This window comes from Solanum tuberosum, unplaced genomic scaffold (genome assembly GCF_000226075.1).
Source record: "Solanum tuberosum cultivar DM 1-3 516 R44 unplaced genomic scaffold, SolTub_3.0 scf00148, whole genome shotgun sequence".
Lineage (NCBI taxonomy): Eukaryota > Viridiplantae > Streptophyta > Magnoliopsida > Solanales > Solanaceae > Solanum > Solanum tuberosum.
Window position 1 is genome coordinate 356,746 of NW_006239071.1, and position 19,376 is coordinate 376,121.

General features: G+C 35.5%; 3 protein-coding genes and 1 long non-coding RNA gene across 12 annotated transcripts; 2 read left to right on the plus strand and 2 right to left on the minus strand.

Moving 5' to 3' along the window:
* The first annotated feature begins 131 nt into the window (after positions 1-131).
* Positions 132-4,734, plus strand: LOC102589136 (pentatricopeptide repeat-containing protein At3g51320-like). Its single transcript, XM_006352270.2, has 4 exons — positions 132-2,003; positions 3,641-3,861; positions 3,958-4,064; positions 4,174-4,734. The coding sequence occupies exon 1, from the start codon at positions 392-394 to the stop codon at positions 1,994-1,996; it is 1,605 nt and encodes a 534-aa protein (XP_006352332.1). The 5' UTR covers positions 132-391; the 3' UTR covers positions 1,997-2,003; positions 3,641-3,861; positions 3,958-4,064; positions 4,174-4,734.
* Positions 4,735-5,108: 374 nt separating this feature from the next.
* LOC107061533 (F-box protein CPR30-like) lies at positions 5,109-9,989 on the minus strand. Of its 5 annotated transcripts, XM_015310903.1 has the most exons (6): positions 9,789-9,975; positions 8,914-9,014; positions 7,833-7,904; positions 7,165-7,596; positions 6,972-7,027; positions 5,109-6,458 (listed from the first exon to the last, which is right to left on the minus strand). In XM_015310903.1, the coding sequence occupies exon 6, from the start codon at positions 6,268-6,270 to the stop codon at positions 5,302-5,304; it is 969 nt and encodes a 322-aa protein (XP_015166389.1). In that variant the 5' UTR covers positions 6,271-6,458; positions 6,972-7,027; positions 7,165-7,596; positions 7,833-7,904; positions 8,914-9,014; positions 9,789-9,975; the 3' UTR covers positions 5,109-5,301. The 5 variants fall into 5 exon arrangements, with proteins under 5 accessions (XP_015166389.1, XP_015166392.1, XP_015166390.1 ...); XM_015310906.1 differs by having other exon boundaries at positions 7,165-7,904; positions 9,789-9,989; XM_015310904.1 differs by lacking the exon at positions 7,165-7,596.
* Positions 9,990-10,784: 795 nt separating this feature from the next.
* Positions 10,785-15,551, minus strand: LOC102589673 (F-box protein CPR30-like). Of its 5 annotated transcripts, none has more exons than XM_015310897.1 (5): positions 14,802-15,551; positions 13,586-13,650; positions 12,725-12,968; positions 12,519-12,571; positions 10,785-12,238 (listed from the first exon to the last, which is right to left on the minus strand). In XM_015310897.1, the coding sequence occupies exons 3-5, from the start codon at positions 12,897-12,899 to the stop codon at positions 11,273-11,275; spliced, it is 1,194 nt and encodes a 397-aa protein (XP_015166383.1). In that variant the 5' UTR covers positions 12,900-12,968; positions 13,586-13,650; positions 14,802-15,551; the 3' UTR covers positions 10,785-11,272. The 5 variants fall into 5 exon arrangements, with proteins under 5 accessions (XP_015166383.1, XP_015166387.1, XP_015166385.1 ...); XM_015310901.1 differs by having other exon boundaries at positions 10,785-11,629; positions 12,215-12,238; positions 12,725-13,650; XM_015310899.1 differs by having other exon boundaries at positions 10,785-11,318; positions 11,431-12,238; positions 12,725-13,650.
* A 1,452-nt stretch (positions 15,552-17,003) lies between these two features.
* On the plus strand, positions 17,004-18,397 carry LOC107061525 (uncharacterized). Its single transcript, XR_001474039.1, has 2 exons — positions 17,004-17,216; positions 17,827-18,397. It is a non-coding gene; the product is annotated as an uncharacterized lncRNA (long non-coding RNA).
* The last annotated feature ends 979 nt before the right edge of the window (positions 18,398-19,376 follow it).

Sequence of the window (19,376 nt, forward strand, 5' to 3'; positions counted from 1 at the left end):
ATAGTGATTAAAGTTCAAATAAGCAAGACCAAAAACATTGTGGATCCATGAAGATGGGCCGGACCATAAAAATTGATTAATAGCAAAGCCCAAAATTGACCTTCAAGCCCAACAACTGTTTAGAGTGAATCCCCTGCCGTTCTTCTTCCTTTCTTGGTTCATCCTCCAAATTTGACAAAGCTTTCAACTTTCTCTGTTTTTGGAGTTTTGAGTATAAAATCCATTGATTTTGATCCCAAAATCATACTAAACAGTGCTTAGCAAACAAAGAAATGAGTAATTTCTCCATTTATATTCATCATGTGCAGCAATGAGGAGCATTAATGGCAGAAAAATCGTTTCTTTATTCAAATCTGAAAAATTACTTCAAAACCCAGAAACAGATATATGAATGGCAGCAAGAATCTCCATCAAACACTTGACCCCTTATTTTTCTTTCACAAAAAAATCCCAATTCTCTTCATTAACACCTACTTATCAATCCAAAGCTTTGGAATTTCTTGATTCATGTCAAAGTTTGGCACAGCTCTTTCAAATCCAAGCACATTTGATAATAACTGGTCTTTTACAAGTACAAAATCCCTCATATTCTTGCAGATTTTTGAAGCTCTGTACTCAACATTGTGATGATATTGAATATACTGCATTGGTATTTAAGTGCATTCATTTTCCTGATACTTTTTCAGTTAATACTGTTATAAAAGCTTATGCTTGTAGTTCTTTGCCTGATAATGCTGTAGTTTTCTATTTCCAAAGGCTTAAAAATGGGTTCTTGCCTAATAGTTTTACATTTCCACCTCTCATGAGTGCTTGTGCTAGAAGGGGTCGTTTGGATTCGGGTCAGAAGTGTCATGGACAAGTTGTGAAAAATGGTGTTGATGGAGTTTTGCAAGTGCAGAACTCTTTAGTGCATTTTTATAGTTGTTGTGGTTTTATTGATCTTGCTAGGAAGGTATTCGATGAAATGCACCAGAGGGATGTTGTGTCTTGGAACAGCATTATGAATGGATATGTAAAAGTGGGTGAATTAGTCGTTGCACGACAGTTGTTTGATGCAATGCCAGAGTGTAATTTAGTTGGGTGGAATGTCATGATGACTGGGTATTTGAATTCGAATAACCCTGGGAAGTGCCTAAAGTTGTTCAGAGAAATGGCACAGAGGGGATTGAATGGGAACGATACAACTATAGTTATTGCGGTTACTGCTTGTGCTAGGTCAGCTCGAATGAAGGAAGGAAAATCTGTTCATGGGTGTCTTATTAAGGCATCGAAAGACTTGAATTTGATTGTTAGTACGACTTTAATTCATATGTATAGTAGATGCGGAAGAGCAGAAATAGGTCGTTTAATTTTTGATCGGATATCGATCAAGAACATAGTTTGCTGGAATGCAATGATTTTGGGGTATTGCATTCATGGAATCCCAAAAGATGGGCTTAATCTGTATTCAGACTTGCTGAGTAGTAGATTAGAAAGTACAGAAAAAAATCATGTTAAGTACCATGCGCTTCCAGATGAAATCACATTTGTCGGTGTCTTATGCGCTTGTGCCCGTGAAGGACTGTTAACAGAAGGAAGAAAACACTTTGGAAACATGAGTGATGTGTTTGGTATAAAGCCCAGCTTTGCACATTATTGGTGCATGGCTAATCTCTTGGCAAATGTTGGCCTAATGCAAGAAGCAATAGAAACACTGAAGAACATACCAGTGGAGAGCAATTTGCCACTGGAATCCTCATTGTGGTCTGAATTGCTTGGCTCAGCACGCTTTGGACGGGATGTAAGTTTAGGAGAACAAATTGCGAATAAGTTGATTGATCAAGACCCCAAGAATTTTTGGCATTATTTATTGCTGGTGAACATCTATGCTGCAGCTGGTCGTTGGGATGAAGTAGCTCAGACAAAGGAGAAAATGAAGAATAGAGGAATAGAAAGAACACCAGGTTGCAGTTTAAAAGACTTGAAGGAAATTGTTCACAACATGTCAGCCACATAAAGTGCAGGTATCTTTTTGTTAGCTGGTGTCTTCTATTTACCTGCGTAATAGCCTTTGCTTTTAAGGAAAATCATACTTAGATGTATGACCCTACATATTCTCATATCATACATGTTCATAAAGTTTGTGTCCTACTTTCTGAGAATATATCGGCTGGGAACCTAAAAGTGATACTGAAGATATCACCATGAGGTCTTAGGTTCAGTTCCCAGCAGAAATAAAACACTAGGGGGTCGTTTGGTAGAGTGTATTCGAGAAAATAATACTTGCATTAGCTTGATGTATTAGTAGTACCTTGTTTGGTACACTTTTCTAACCTATGCATAACTAATGCTTGTATTAGTAATACACTCTATTGTGTATTGAAGAGTGTATTACTAATGCCATTCATTTCTATGCATTAGTAATGCAATGGGTTCTAATGCATGCATTAACATTATTAAAGACACAATTGCCCTCAAAAACTTTTTTTACATCCTTTCCACTATATTTGTGGAGGGTACTTTTGTAACCAAATATTTTTTCTAAAAAAATTATGTAATGCATAATATTTTTAGTACACCAAACCAAACATTGCATTAAAAAATCTCATCATAACTAATGCAAGCGTAACTAATACAAGCATTACTAATACACTATATTTTGTATTATTCTTATAAACTCTACCAAACGACCCCTAGGTGATTACTTTCCATTTGTTCTAGCTTTGGTAGATAGAGTTACCGACCTATTGTTAGTGGGAGGTGACAGGTATCCCATGGAATTATTCAAGGTGCGCACAAGCTGGCCCCGGATACCACGGTTTAAAAAAAACAAATAATTGGGTACTTTATGGGAAGACCAATATTAACAAATCATATTCCTTTCATAGTTAAACTTGTTTGCGTTACTTCCTTTTTTGAAAAATAGTTGTTATTCTTCATTTAAGACGTTATAGCTTATTTAGGTGCAATATGTAGATATTACTGGTTAATGGGTGTATCTTTATTGCAAAAGTATTCAAAACCTTTTTCTTTGTCGTACATTTATCCAAAGTCACCAGTGTTTCCATGCTATGAAGTTTTTATAGATGTGTGTGGTAAAAGAGTGAATTTAATTATCTTAACTCAAGTGATGTGAGTAATCTTCTTTGCTATGCTCCATAAAAAAGAAGAAATAAAAAATTGGTTGAAGGACAAGTAAGTGATTAATTGCACGAGCAACTTAATTGCAGTTTGAGTAGCTGTACTCTAGTAAGAGCAAATATACTGTTTTTTGTGGTTAATTTAACTTGTAACACCACTCTTTTGTCAATTTTGAGTTTGGGTAGACTACGAACAAGATCTTTCATATTACGGTCTGATACCTTTCTCTTGTTAGAGTCGTTTTTTAAACTGGATGTAGTTGACAAGCTAGCTAATGTTGTGTTGAATGGAACATGGAAGAACAGGTTAAAAAGTCCGTCTTATAGTCTTGCCTCCTTTCTTAATCACACCAATCCTGTAACAGATTAATGCTTGTTGACTATTTCTCTAAGTTAATTCACCCCACATAATCTTGGGAATTCTGTGCCAACCCTTAAATAGGTACTCCCTATCTTAGAATTCAAATTCTATGAGCATAACTAGATATCTTACTCCTATCATCTTTGTTTGATTTTTCCAGCTGTCTGTGCTTCTTTGATACTTTGGGCTCTAACAATGAAGAATTTAAATTGCACGAGATGCAGCAGCAACTTCAATGGAAGCTTTTGATGGATCTATGGCTAACTGTCCTTGCATCAGAAGGAACTTTGAAAAAGCTAAACATCATGGGAAAGACTTAACTGCTATGATGGATAAGTACCTTCATGCATATGTGTCAAAGTATTTGTACTTATTTGAGAGGTAACAAATTGTATACCCTTGAAACGACCAAAAATAAAATCGTATACCTTTGAGATCTCATCAGGATCCTGCTTATTATTATTTTTTTCTTCTCAGGAGGCTTTACTGATGACTTTCTTGCAAACTTAAATGTCTACTGATGTGCCCTTGTCCAAGAATGACTCAAAAGTCCAGATATGCGGGGCTCATGGGATGCTTTACTGGTAAACTCCAACTTTGTTTTCAGATGTTGATGGTGTTCTTCTGTTATAACAAACAATATTCAACTACAAAATGCATGAGTCAACTAAATGTTTTCCTGATCACCTCTAGGATTTCTGATTTCAAAATGGATTTTGGAATAAAGAATGACTTGGAAGATGGGAATACTGCAATCACATCCTACTTTGGGTCTCTACAAGAAGGTCCATAAACAGATGGGAGATGTGTGGAACGGAAGGTGGTGGTATAAACTGATTGTGAAGATGATGGAAGAAAGGGCAGAACGAACATTGAACTTGCCCCTAAATCATGGCTATTCTTGGTCAAACTGAGATGATAGAATATGTAACTGGCGGATGGAAGCTTTTATAGTGGCAGTCACCTAGCTCTCTTTTTGACATTCAGAGGGTAAAGCTTTCGAGATCCTGAAGAGAGGCAATAAAACACCATCAGGACATTTTGGCTGATGATGAAACTTGCAGTTCCTTAACCTGTTATCGCACTTGAATGTCCTTGCTTAGTTTGAATACACAACACCTGAGTTTATGTGGTCACTGACATCTACATAAGTAGATCATGTACAAATCTGTCATTGGATGGTGTGCTTACCGCGCATATTTTGACACCTCAAAATGGTTTACGATTCTGATATAAAGGCATTTTTTTCGTGAAGTTGACAGTTTTGGTTGATATCAACAAGTCTGGTCATTGCACTATCCATATAAGACTAGACATGTTCTAGTAAGTAAAACAGAAGATGGGGTAAAACCACGTCTTACTTAGCAATGAAATTGCACACTCTTTATCATACATAAGTAAATACTGCACTTTTAGAGCTTGAAAGGCAATCAAGTTTTGTACATTCTCAACCAACGATAAATATGATAATATTAGAAGCAATGCAGTCTTTTTCTAATTCTCACATTCGACAAGCTGAGAAACCTCTGTTCCATACACAATGCATACAGATTCTTTTTGTAAACACCAAGATTTAACAAAAGATATATATGTTGCTTTTCTCCATTGAAACATCTCTGGTTTCATTCAAGCCAAGTACTCCACATGATGGATAGACGAACACTTCTCCAAGATATCTACTGGCATTAATTTCTTGTCCCCCAGACCTACCAGCTAAAGATGACATTGTACTCCAAAAACTGGAGATAAACTAAGAAGAATATGAGAGTTGTAACATAACAAGAAAAGAAGAAAAAGAGTGTCTCAATCATACATAAGAAACTAATAAGTAAGTGATCTTGGAGAAATCAAGCTTTCTGTAAAAGCATGTCCATCACATATGGAATCACATGAAGGCCATGCTCCACATGGTCCACAACGTGTTGGATAAATCAAGCGTTCTCTAAAAGCATGTCCATCAAATATGGTATCACATCGAGGCCATGCTCCAAATGGTCCACAGCGTGTCCTAAACATAACCCCTTCATTGCACCAGAATAGCATTTCACCATCTGCAAACCTATATTTCGGTATAGAAATAGCACCCGTAGGATCTTCTACAGATAAGAATGGAATCCAAGATTCCTTGATACCATACTCTTTCAATACCCATAACTTAATAGTACGCTTACCCGGATAAATAGAATTAGAATAAACACAAAGCATTCCTTCCAACACTGTAGCGCCAATAAGCGCCGTCAAGGCTGACATTTCCTCCGGAAAAGGTATATCTCCGTACACTTCATTTGAAATACTAAACGACACCACCACAGCTTGATTTCGTGAGAAAGCGATCCAATGAAATGCCGCATGTACAAATGCCAAAAACTGCCTGCAAACGAACTGGTTGTCAATGCCACGAGGATGCTCATCAATTCTTCTCCAGGAGCCACCTTTCAGCGCGAGAATTTCACCAGGAAAAGAGCAACCCTGATAATGCTGAAAGATCTTATACCCACCACTGGTTGAGTCATAACCCAAACCAAAACAAGTAAGGCTCCCCCGTGGAAATTCCGGAGAAGGAAGTACTATTGATTCTCTTGTGGAGGGGTTCCAAAGCAAAAGTGTGGAGTGTTTATCTTTAAAATTATCACGAACCTCCATAACAGCCAGGCCATCATAACAACAATGGATTCTGCAGTGCCATGGTGTAGGGTTTGAAGGGAAATTGAGTTTTTGTACATCCTCAACCAGCTGAACCGGCAACAAAGGACAACAATACATGGAAAATATACGATTCTTACTGCACATTTGGATAGTAAGAAGTTTCTGGGAATCTTGGTCATTCTTGGCACGATTGAGATGCTTCTTCTTAAAGTAAGGCTCGGAGATCAACGTTTCCCAATATTTCGAAACACATTTGAATCGAGTAGAGACTGCACAGGTAACCGGCTAAGGATGTCCATAAGTATTATCTCTGGGAAGTGAATTGACAGGGCCTAGATAGGACAAGAAAGAGCGATCAGACAAATTTTTTTTTATAGTATTCATATATTAGACATTTCAACCAAGAGTTCAGAAAAGATAAACCAGAATTTGTTTTATTTCTTCTATCTACTATTTAGTAACAAATATTTGAAGTGGAGAATACTAAAATTACTCGGCTCTTGACAGTGGCACCAAGTAAACAACAAAAGGGCAATGTACTTCAAGAATTTTCGAGTTTGAAGCCTTGACTATAGTTGTGGTGTCCAATTTGACAAAATAAATCGGTGAAGGCACAAAACTGGTAATGAGAATAAAAAGCATAAATTTCACATTCTTTTCCAATGGGGAAGAGAAAGAACATATAGAATTGGCGTTGATAGGTAACCATATTATCTTCATTGGAAAAAGTTTATCTTTAGGGAGGTTATCACCTGGGAAAATGTTTAACACACAAGCATCTAATTCCAGCCAACAACAATTAAAAATACTCAATTGTAAGTGACCACCCAGAAATCAGAACTTACCCAATCAACATCCATCTGGTTTGTGTTATCATTTGACGGCTCCACAACACTCTTCCCTGATTTAATTAAAAAATTAAGGCTGGTTATAAAGCAAAATAGAGGGAGAAGACTTAGGATGTAGCTGGTGAAATAGTCGAGGTGCATAAACACACACACACAGACAGAACAGCAGCTGCACAAAACAAACAGATACCTTTGGAGATCTGATTAAATTTTTGGGTTGCATCAACTCCACTGCTAATAAGAATTTGATTGAAAAGATCAACCTCTAACTTTGGAATTGCAATGGATTTCTTCTTCTTCTTCTTCTGTTTCTGTATCTCTGGAGCAGAACTACTATCTGCTAATTTTCCCTCATTCTTAATTTTTTGTGTCATCTTTCTTTGGACAGATTAATGGTTTCTCAATTGCTAACTATTGATTGAAGAGACTCAGTTTTTTTTTTATTTGCAAAAGAAAATGCAAATTGGAGGAGGGCAGGGAATTTCTTGTCAATCAGGTGCTATTATCGAGCTGCGATTGCTTGAAAAAAATCAATTGAATCATTGGGTGGGATAAAAGGAAGGAGTGTACCTGCGCCGCTCCATGATCGGATGCGCAATCTTGTTTTCTAGGGTTTATTTTTCTATTGAAAAAAAGTTTTAATTTTATTCATTCATTATCACAATTTATGCAACACAATTATTAATTGAAGGGTCTAATTAAAGCAAATATTAGTTAGTTAGACTATTATAAATTAGGGAACTTTTTTATTATTATAAAAAAGAAGAGCATTATAATGTCAATGATTTTAGGATGTGAATAATAAATTATCATGACAAAAAGGAGAAATTTCGCAAGGACAACTGTTTGATAAATGACCTCTTTATTATTTCTTGCAATTATGATTCTTTGTCATATGATATCACCGTCTAAAGATTCCTTTTGAGCAAACTGAAAATAGCATGAGAAAATGTTAGATTGTGGTCCAAATTTGTTCTAAGTTATTCAAACACTCAATGACAATCTAATATTTTAACAGTAAGATTGGGAAATTTTGAACAAACATGAGACAAAATCTAATGTTATTTGGAAGGTAACTTCTTAAGGGATATATTTGCACGACTTCTAAAAATAGAGACACCATAAATAGTGGTGTAAAGAAGGATATTTCTGTAATTGACAAGAGGTGCACCATAAATTCACATAGAAGAAGCTCCAAATATGACACAAAAGGAAAATTCCCAACAAAGGAAGAAATTTGTATCTCCTTATCAACTTCAGGGTATTTGTTTCTTTCTGTGTTTTTTTAACCTCGGGTTTGCGGGTGTTATCGTCTATTTGGGGATGACCACAATTTTCTATTGCACCGAAAATAATTGTGAAGCCGTCAAAGAATTCAAAGACGATGGATGTTGTTGATCAGGTTACTTCATTTGCTGGTTGAACTTAGAATCTAGGATTATTGGGTATGTCAAAAAGGTGTTTTTCCTGTGTTTAGTTTTACTCAAATTATTGTTAAAAAAATTCAAACCCTGGTGGGAAAATGTAGCTGAACAATGAATAACGCATACAATCTCTGGAATTTTTTCCTCACTGGTCTGGTCACCAGAATTCCCTGGAACTTTAGAGCACACCTACCCTAGTGAGACAAAAATCCAAAAACAAAGCCGACAAATCATTACCAAGCATCAATGGCTTCAATCATAGAACCACTAGAAAATAATGTGAGAAAACTAATTGATGCTTTTTTTTACTACCATGCCAATTTATGTATTCACTGAGTTATTTTTTCAAACTAGACACCACAACCATAGCCAAGGCACTAAACATATTGGAAATTCCTAAAGTACTTCACCCATTTGTTGCTTACATGGTGCCACTGCCAATTGACAAATAATTTCATCTGCTTGAAATTTTCTAATTTATTATTTCTCAGTAAATAGTAACAACATCAACATACCCGGTGTAATCCCACATGTGGGTCTAGGGAGGAGGGTGGTGTGTACGCAGCCTTGCCCCTACCCTGTGAAGGTAGATAGGTTGTTTCCGATAGATCCTCGTCTCAAGTAAAGCATAACCAAATCAAATACATCAGCAGAGAAGTCATGCTCAAAATAATGAAGAAGAGAACAATAGCAACAACAAATAATACGAAAACCAAAGCAAAGAAAACATAGGTAATACTGAAGTCGAAGAATACGGTAGTATGAGAGTACTAATAACAACAAGGATAAGTAACTAGCCAACGCTCAACTACCTACTAATGTTCCACCCTAATCTCCATCCCCATCCTCCATATCTTCCTATCTAGTCTCATATCATCGGTAAGCTGCAATCTGCATGTGTGCTAGTAATTTGATGAAATCATGAAATTTTCAAGATTTATCTTTTCTAAACTCTTAATTGAAATTGTTTGATATTTGAATACCTTAAAAAAAAATTGTATGATCACATTTTCTTTTTTATCTAGCCCATGGCAACTCAGGAAATACTTATGAACATCCTCAATAGGTTACCTGAACGCTCTCTTTTTTTATTCACATACAACAACATACCCAATGTAATCCCACAAAGTGAGAAATGAGGAGGATAAAGTGTACGCAAACCTTAACCCTACCTGGTGTTAAGGAATATTGGAATGCATTTTCTTTATTATACATGATCCCGGGCTTTTTCACGCCATACAAACTATAGGTTTGAGGATGGTGAACTCCTAATTCAATTCATACATTTTAATATTTTACAACATCAAAGGACCATTTGGATTTTGGCCATACAGTTCAGACTGTTTTCATTCAAAAACAACTCAACAGTAAGTAAGAAATCACAACTCACCGGATCAATATCCATCATTATTTGATGCCTCCCCCAACTTGAAAAGCTTTGCCTCTTCTTCTATTGAGCTTCAATTTGAATTCTAGGGTTTTTTTATATAGCAGAAGGATTGCGCGGTTTGGGAAATTGGGAATGATAGATGGGCCGGTTCGGGTTCTCCTCTCTAAATTCAAGTTTTTGCACCGGTCGGATTCTCCCTATTTTCGGGTCTCTTCCAAATTATATGGTTCAAATCTTAATGAGTCGTGATTTAAAGTTATTGAATTTTAAATCAGCAACATATACATAGTCGATGAATTCTCAAGAATATAAAATTTTCCACTAAAGCAATTGAGTTCAATGAACTAGTAGGCGACATTCTAACTTTACCCTCGACTCTAATTCTTTTCGTATATTTGATATGTAATTTCTTATTTCTTTTTTGCAGTGGCATATAATTTACTTTTAACATTATATTTAGTATAATTAAATATTTGCTTATGTATGATTGAACCACTTTCTGTTGTTTTTTTGGTTACCATGTTACAACCTCTAGTTCGGGTCGGGTCATTTTTAGTATACCATATGCAAAGTGAATTACCCAACAGTGATTGCAAGTAATCACATACGAGATACGACCTATACACAATCATAACATGCTTTTCTAGGCCGCTAAGTCAGGAATAGAGTGTTAACGGTAGACATTACATCATGTTCAATGGAATAACGCTAATAGTCAAATAATAGCAATATACATGCCATAAGAAGCATAATCCATTAAGATCTGCCAAAAAGAGGAATTAAAGCCTTAACATATATCTTTCAAACAAAAGCATCAATAAGGTGTTAAGGTCTTCATTACGACCAACCTACTTTAACTCATCAAAATCTCAACAATAACAACAAGAAGAAGAAGCTATCAATATCTCACAAGAGCGGTAAGCTCCTGAAGTAATATAACAAGACGTACATTCAAATTATCTCTTGTGAGAATTTCAGTTACTGTGCTGGGGAATATTGGAAAAACAAATGTCATTCCTGATGATAACAGAAGCAATGCACTCTTGTCAATTTCTCACATTCAACAAGCTGAGGAAACCTCTGTTCCTTACACAATGCGTATAGATTCTTTCTGTAGACACCTAAGAGTTAACAAAAGATATACATGTTTCATTTCTCCAAAACATCTCTGGTTTCTTTCAAGCCAACTACTCCACATGATGGATAGACGAACACTTCTTTCTCCAAGATATCTGCTGGTATTAATTTCATGTCCCCCAGACCTGCCAGCTAAAGATGACATTGTACTCCAATACTGGTGATAAACTAAGAAGAATACGAGAGTTGTAACATAACAAGAAAAGAAGAAAAAGAGTGTCTCAATCATACATAAGAAACTAATATGTAAGTGATCTTGGAGAAATCAAGCTTTCTGTAAAAGCATGTGCATCTAATATGATATCACATTGAGGCCATGCTCCAAATGGTCCACTACGTGTCCTTAATCAACCCCCAACACCGCACCTGAATAGCACTTCACCATCCGCAAACCTATATTTCGGTATAGCAATAACAATATAAGGATCTTCGATAGATAGCAATGGAATCCAAGATTCCTTGATACCATACTCTTTCAATACCCATAACTTAATAGTATGCTTACTCTGATCATAAAGAGAATTAGAATGAACACAAAGCATTCCATCCAACACTGTAATGCCAAAAACATCCCTCGAGACTGAAATTTCCTCCTGTAAGGGAATCTCTCCGTACACTTCATTTGAAATACTAAACGAAACCACCACAGCATAATTTCGTGAAATACCAATCCAATGAAATGCCGCATGTACAAATGTCAAAAACTGCACAGCAAACATCAGAGAGTAAATGCCATGAGGATGCTTATCACTTCTTCTCCAAGAGCCACCTTTCAGTGCAAGAATTTCACAAGGTAAATCGAAACCCTGATAAATCTGAACAATCCTATACTCACCACTGGTTGAGTCATAACCCAAACCAAAACAAGGACTTTTGTCCAGTGGAAATTCTGGAGAAGGAAGTACAATTGATTCTCTTGTGGAGGGGTTCCACAGAAAAAATGTGGAGTGTTCATTCAAATTATCAGGAACCTCCATAACAGCCAAGCCATCATAACAACAATGGATTGTGCATTGCAATGGTGTAGGGTTTGAAGGGAAATCGAGTTTTTGTACATCCTCAACCAGCTGAACCGGCGACAAAGGACAACAATACATGGAACATATACCATTCTTACGGCACCTTAGGCTAGTAAGAAGTTTTTGAGAATCTTGATCATTCTTGGCACGACTGAGATGCTTCATCTTAAAGTATGGCTCGGAGATCAACGTTTCCCAAAATTTTGACACACATTTGAATCGAAGTAGAGACTGCACAGGTAACCTGCTAAGGATGTCCATAAGTATTACCTCTGGGAAGTGAACTGCCATGGCCTAGATAGGACAAGAAAGAGCGATCAGACAATTTTTTTTCAAGTATTCATATATTAGACATTTCAACCAAGAGTTCAGAAAAGATAAACCTGAATTTGTTTTATTTCTTCTATCTACTATTTAGTAACAAATATAGAATTGAATATTTCAAGTGGAGAATACTGAAATTACTCGGCTCTTGGCAGTGGCACCAAGTACACATGCCAAGCATCTAAGTCCCAACCAACAACAATTAAAAATACTCAATTGTAAGTAACACAACTCAGAAATCAGAACTTACATCAACATCCATCTGGTCTGTGTTATCATTTGATGGCTCCACAACGCTCTTCCCTGATTTAATTAAAAAATTAAGTCTGGTTATAAAGAAAAACACACACACACACACAGAGAGAGAGAGAAGACTTAGGATGTAGCTGGTGAAATAGTCGAGGTGCATAAACACACACACACACACAACAGCAGCTGCACAAAACAAACAGATACCTTTGGAGATCTGATTAAACTTTTGGATTGCATCAATTCCATTGCTAATAAGAATTTGATTGAAAAGATCAACCTCTAACTTTGGAGTTGCAATGGACTTCTTCTTCTGTTTTTGTATCTCTGGAGCATAACTACTATCTGCTAATTTTCGTTCATTCTTAATTTTTCGTGTCATCTTTCTTTGGAGCGATTACTGGTTTCTCAATTGCTAAGTATTGATTGAAGAGACTCAAAAAAAAATTATCTGCAAAAGAAAGGGCTTATTGAAGGAGAGTAGGGATTTCTTGCTAATCAGGTACTATCATCGAGCTGCAACTGCTTGAAAAAAATCAATTGAAACATCAGGTGGGATAAAAGGAAAGAGTGTACCTGCGCCGCTTGATGATCGGATGCACAATCTTGTTTTCTAGGATTTCTTTTTCTATTGAAAAAAAGCTTTAGTTTTGTTCATTCATTATCACAATTTATGCAACACAATTATTAATTAAAGGGTCTAACTAACGCAAATATTAGATAGTTAGGCGTCGTTTGGCATGAAGTAAAAGGTATAATAATCCCAGGGATAAAATGTAGGATTATTTTATCCGGTGTTTGGTTGGAGGTATTAGGCAGTCTTGGAATTATTTATTCCACCATTTAAACCTTAGTGATGGGATAAGTTATCCCATATACATGGTGGAATAATTAATCCTATAATAACTTGTTCCCAACCAAACGACCCCTTAGAGTATTATAAATTGGAAAACTTCTTTTTATTGTAAAAAAGAAGAGCATTGCAATGCGAATGATTTTACGATGCGAATAATAAATTATCATGACACAAAGGAGAAATTTTGCAGGGACAACTGTTTGATAAATGACCTTTTTATTATATCTTGCAATTTACGATTCTTTGCCATATCACAGTAAGATTCCTTTTGAGCAAACTGAAAATAGCATGAGAAAATGTTAGATTGTGGTCCAAATTTGTTGTAAGTTATTCAAATGTTCAATGACAATCTAATATTTTAACAGTAAGATTGGGAAACTTATGAATAAACAGGAGACAAAATCTAATGTTATTTGGAATGTAACTTTTAAGGGATATATTTGCACAACTTCTAAAAATGACACCATAAATAGTGGTGTAAAGAAGGACATTTGTGTAAATTGACAAGAGGTGCACCGTTAATTACATAGAAGAAGCTCCAAATATGAGACAAGGAAAATTCCCAACAAAGAAAAAAATTAGTATCTCCTAATCAACTTCACAAAGGTATTTGTTTCTTTCTGTGAGTTTTTTTACCTTGGGTTTGCAGGTGTTATCGTCTTTTTGGGGATGACCACAATTTTCAATTGCAGCGAAAAGAATTGTGAAGCTGTCAAAGAATTCAAAGAAGATGGATGTTTTTTTTTTTGATGACTGTGGTGTCCGGGCCAGCTTTTGCGTACCTCGACTAATTCCACGGATACCTTCCACCTCCCACCAGCAACAGGTACCAAGTAAAGATGGATGTTGTTGATCAGGTTACTTCATTTGTTGGTTGAACTTAGAATCTAGGATTATTTGCTATGGCCAAAAGGTATTTTTCCTGTGTTTTCGTTTTACTCAAATTATTGTTAAAAAAATAAAACCCTAGTGGAAAAATGTAGTTGAACAACCAGTCTTAAAATATGTAGCGGAACAATGAGTAATGCATACAATCTCTGTAGTTTTTTCCTCACTGGTCTGGTCACTAGAATTCCCTGGAACTTTAGAGCACATGTGCTCTAGGGAGAAAGAAATCCAAACACAAAGCCGACAAGGCGACAAATCATTACCAAGCATCAATAGCTTCCATCATAGAACCACTAGAAAACAATGTGAGAAAACTAATTGATGCCTTTTTTACAGCCATGCCAGTTTATGCATTCACTGAGTTATTTTTTCAAACTAGACACCACAACCATAGCCAAGGCACCAAACAAATTGGAAATTCATAAAGTACTTCACCCATTTATTGCTTACATGGGGCCACTGCCAATTGACAAGTAATTTCATCTGCTTGAAATTTTCTAATTTATTATTTCTCAGTAAATAGTAACAACATCAACATACCCGGTGTAATCCCACATGTGGGTCTAGGGAGGAGGGTGGTGTTCACGCTGCCTTGCCCCTACCTTGTGAAGGTAGATAGGTTGTTTCCGATAGATCCTCAGCTCAAGTAAAGCATAACAAAATCAAATATGTAAAGCAAATACATCAGCAGAGAAGTCATGCCGAAAACAATGAAGAAGAGAACAATAGCAACAACAAATAATATGAAAGCAGAAGCAAAGAAAACATAGGTAATACTAAAGTCAAAGAATACGGTAGTAGGAAAGTAATAATAACAACACGGATAAGTAACTACACAACGCTCAACTACCTACTAACCTTCTACCCTAATCTCCATCCTCCGTATCTTCCTAGCTAGTGTCATATCCTCGGTAAGCCGCAAGCGTGCTAGTAGTTTGATGAAATCGTGAAATTTTCTAGATTTATCTTTTCTAAACTCTTAGATGAAATTGTTTCATATTTGAATACCTTAAAAAATTGTATGATCACATTTTCTTTTCTATCTAGCCCATGCAACTCACTTCCAAGAGGAAATACTTATGGACATCCTCAATAGGTTACCCAAGAATCTCTTCTTTGATTCACATACAACAACAACATACCCCGTGTAATCCCACAAAGTGAGGAATGGGGAGGATAAAGTGTACGCAAACCTTACCCCTACCTCAGACTATGGTGTTAAGTAATATTGGAATGCATTTTCTTTATTATACATGATCCCAGGCTTTTTCACGCCATACAAACTATAGGTTTGAGGATGGTGAACTCCTATTTCAATTCATACATTTTGATTGTACAGGGCATTATTTTACAGACATCCAAAGGACCATTTGGATTTTGGCCTCGATGTGACACAGCTCGGACTAGAATCGCTTAGCTATAGCAAACAGACCTAGAAAATAGAATCTAATTCCAACCAATAACAATTAAACTCAATTGTAAGTAACACCCTGAACTCACCTGATCAATAATTCCACTGATTCGTTTTTTATAACCGCGGCATCCTGCGTGCCAGCTTGGGCGTACACTAATTCCACGGGATACCTGTCACATCCACGGGAATCTAAGTTCAACAAAAACTCAACAGTAAGTAAGCAACACGACCCAGAAATCAAAACTCACCCAAATTATTATTTGTCGCCTCCCCCAAATTGTGGTTCGCATCTTCTCTATTGCTAACAATTTTTTATTGAAAAGATTGCTTCTTTTGTTGAGCTTTGAATACTCTCTGCTTCAATTGAACAAAATTTCTGCCTTCCCAGATTCAATTTGAATTCTAGAGCATTTTATATTGCAGAGGGATTGAGAGAGGCGGTTCGGGTTACGGGTTACCCAAGCACCAATCTCCCTTGGGTCCGATTCTTTTCTTTCTTTTGATACATAATTTTGGTTGACGAGACTCGAGGTAGTGATAACGCTAAGTTAGAGGTTTTGAGATAAATTTTGGAATAAAAAAGGTTTAGATTGAGCATAATCAAGATAAAATGTTTGAAGTGCAAATTAAGTGACGTAATGTGTGAGACTTATGTGGAAGTGAGGTTTGATACACAAGTCATCAGAAGAAGAAAAAAACTTTCAAATATCTTCAATTTTGTTAAGGGAATAGGAAAATTAACAACGATGTGACTCCTCGTATTAATACAGGGTGGATGAAATGGAGGTTCGCATTTGGAGTCTTATAGTCCCGATACAATGCAAATTTAGCTTAATAAGGATATGATCCTAGACAAAAAAGATGTGGAGGACACTGATTAGGATAAAGCGTTTGTCTGTTCAAATTAGTAATCTAATGCTGCTCATGTAGTTTCTTGTCCTTCGATTTTTGTTTCTATCTGTTGTTTCTTGTACTTCAATTTCTATTACTATCTGTTGTTTCTAGTACTTCAATTAGTATATTATTTTGTTTTAGTTTTCATTCTATTAGTATATGCTATTTTCAATATTATTTATTGTTTCTTGTACTTCAATTACTACTTGTTTTCATACTATTTTTTCTTGAATAAAAAATCTATCAAAAACATACTATGAAATAGTAATAAAATTTGTCTATACTCTATACTTCCCAAACTTTACTTTGTGGGATTATACCATGTATGTTATTATTGTAGTGTAGAATTAAAAAGGGGAAGATATGGGTAAATCACTCACATATAGGATAGGATAGATGGACCAACCCGGCCCAATCAATCAATCCCCCCTAAATCAAGAAGAAGAAAAAAAACCTAGCAAGCATATCCAAAATCACAAGTCTTTTCAATGAAAGCTCGAAACTTTATCATATCAATTATGAAAATGACAACAAAGAAGAAGAAGTTGAAATTATTAGCAAATAGACAACTTTTCAAAGTTCAACAAAAGAAGAAGATGAAGAAATCGATTTCAATTACAGAAAATCAAATGAATATTGTTGATCAGGTGAGTTACCTACAATTGTTTTACTTACGATACATTTCTATGTGTATGTTTTGAACATAACATTTTATTATCTATTTATCTATCCCGTGACAACTCACTTGCTAGACGAAATACTTATGGACATCCTCACCAGATTACCTGTGTGCTCTCTTTTGCAATTCAAATGTATTTCAAAACCTTGGAAAACATTGATTTCCAACCCTTACTTTAAAATGAAGCATCTCAATCGCGCCAATAATGACCTCAATTCTAAAAAATTCCTTATCTGGCAATGTTGCCCTAAAGATTGTAAATATCACATGTATTGTTTGAATTTATCGTCGGATCAACCAGTTGAGAATGTGCGAAAACTTGATTTCCCTTTAATCTCTAGACCATATATGTGTTCAATCACTTGCTCATGCAATGGCTTGGTTGTTATGATGGTAAATGAAAATATTGAGGGAGAAGACGACATATATTTGCTAAGGAACCCCTCCACGGGAGAATCAATTGTACTTCATGATGCACAACTTTCACCAGATCAAAGTGGTCATATGGGTGGGAAAATTCTCGCGTTGAAAAGTGGTTCCTGGAGAAATATTGATAAACATCCTCGTGGCATTTGCAGTTATGACATGGGTATGCATTATTTGACATTTGTAAACGAGGCATTTCATTGGATCGGTATTTTGGGAAATATTCTAAGGATTCAAGAAATTATTCGGTGGTTTCATTTAGTATTTCTAATAAAGTGTACAGAGATATACCATTGCCAGAGCAATTATTATGCTTGAAGGGCTACATCTATATTGGTGATTTAATATTGGATGATATGCTTTGTGCTTATTCTACTTCTAATCTTCCGACGAAAGGAACATTTAAGCTATGGGTATTGAAAGACTATGGTGTCAAGGAATATTGGACTTCATTGTTAAACATCGAAGATCCTTGCATTAGTTATATGGCCATACCAAAATATAGATTTGCAGATGGTGAACTGTTGTACTGGTTCTTAAGTTATCAACATAAAGCGCATGCATTTAAGACATACAATGGACCATTTGGATTATGGCCTCAGTGTGATACCCTCCAGAATGGAATCACTTTTACAGAAAGCTTAATCTCTCCTAAATCACTTATTTAGTGTTTGTTTATGTATGATTGAGACATTTTTTATTTACCATATTACAACCTCAGAATACTCTTGTTGGTTCTATTTTTATTATATCATATGCAAGTGAATTACCCAACAATGATTGTCAATGCAACTTATGGACTCTTTGTCATGAAAGAGCAATTTATTTATCTGTTGAAAAGAAGAGATAAAATATTTTATCATGTATTTGAATGCTTAATTGAATAAAAATAAAAATTTCCTGCATATTTGAGGGAATGTCAATTTATGCAACACAATTATTAATCGAAGAGTCTAATGAATTAGCGTGATATTAGATAGTTAGAGTATTATAATGCCAATAATTTTAGGATACGAATATTAAAGTATCATGACAAAAAGCCTCGATGGAAAAGCGAAGAAGTCATGTTAGAAGAAATTGGACGCAATCAAGATTTATAGGTGACAAAACCCCCCATATATTGCGCTTCCTTTCTTCCCAAATGTAAAACTATGTGCATATTTTTTGTACACATTAGCTAATGCACATATAGTTGTCTATCTCAATTCAATACACTTTTTAAAACTCTTTCTTCAAGGCCAAAAGGCTCCAACAAAATGAAGTTTTTTTTAAAAAAATAACACCCTATATCATCAACATTCATCTACATGCCACTCTCATCCAATGACTTGAAGACAAATTAATTAACATTCTAAAGAATGTTGGTTTGGTTTTGTATTTTTTCAATAGGAGAATGTTGGGGTAGATATTATTTATTGTTTTTATAAAATTGTATCATAGTTCAATCAAAGAATCATGACCCCTTAAGATTATTCCCACTTCTATATGATTGTCCTTTTTTGGTTTCTTTCTCTCTTTCTCCTATACAAACACTACCTTCCAACTTAACAACAACATAAAATAAGTTTCATAAAGAGAAAAACAATACTTCTACATTTCTTTTTCATTTGGAGTGGAGTGTTTGACTAGACACGAAATTTAAATAAAAGAAAGATTTTTTATATGTATAACTTGCATTGTTAAGGGTCGGGAGTCATGGAAC

What these genes read in the sequence shown, in the direction of transcription:
- LOC102589136 (XM_006352270.2), top strand. Translation starts at nt 392, where the DNA reads ATGGCAGCAAGAATCTCCATCAAACACTTGACCCCTTATTTTTCTTTC.
- LOC107061533 (XM_015310905.1), bottom strand. Translation starts at nt 6,270, where the DNA reads ATGTGCAGTAAGAATCGTATATTTTCCATGTATTGTTGTCCTTTGTTG.
- LOC102589673 (XM_015310898.1), bottom strand. Translation starts at nt 12,899, where the DNA reads ATGACACGAAAAATTAAGAATGAACGAAAATTAGCAGATAGTAGTTAT. An exon ending in GTTTAATCAGATCTCCAAAG is followed by an intron (nt 12,572 to 12,724) that starts GTATCTGTTTGT and finishes TAATTAAATCAG; the next exon opens with GGAAGAGCGTTGTGGAGCCA. An exon ending in CAGACCAGATGGATGTTGAT is followed by an intron (nt 12,239 to 12,518) that starts GTAAGTTCTGAT and finishes TGTCCTATCTAG; the next exon opens with GCCATGGCAGTTCACTTCCC.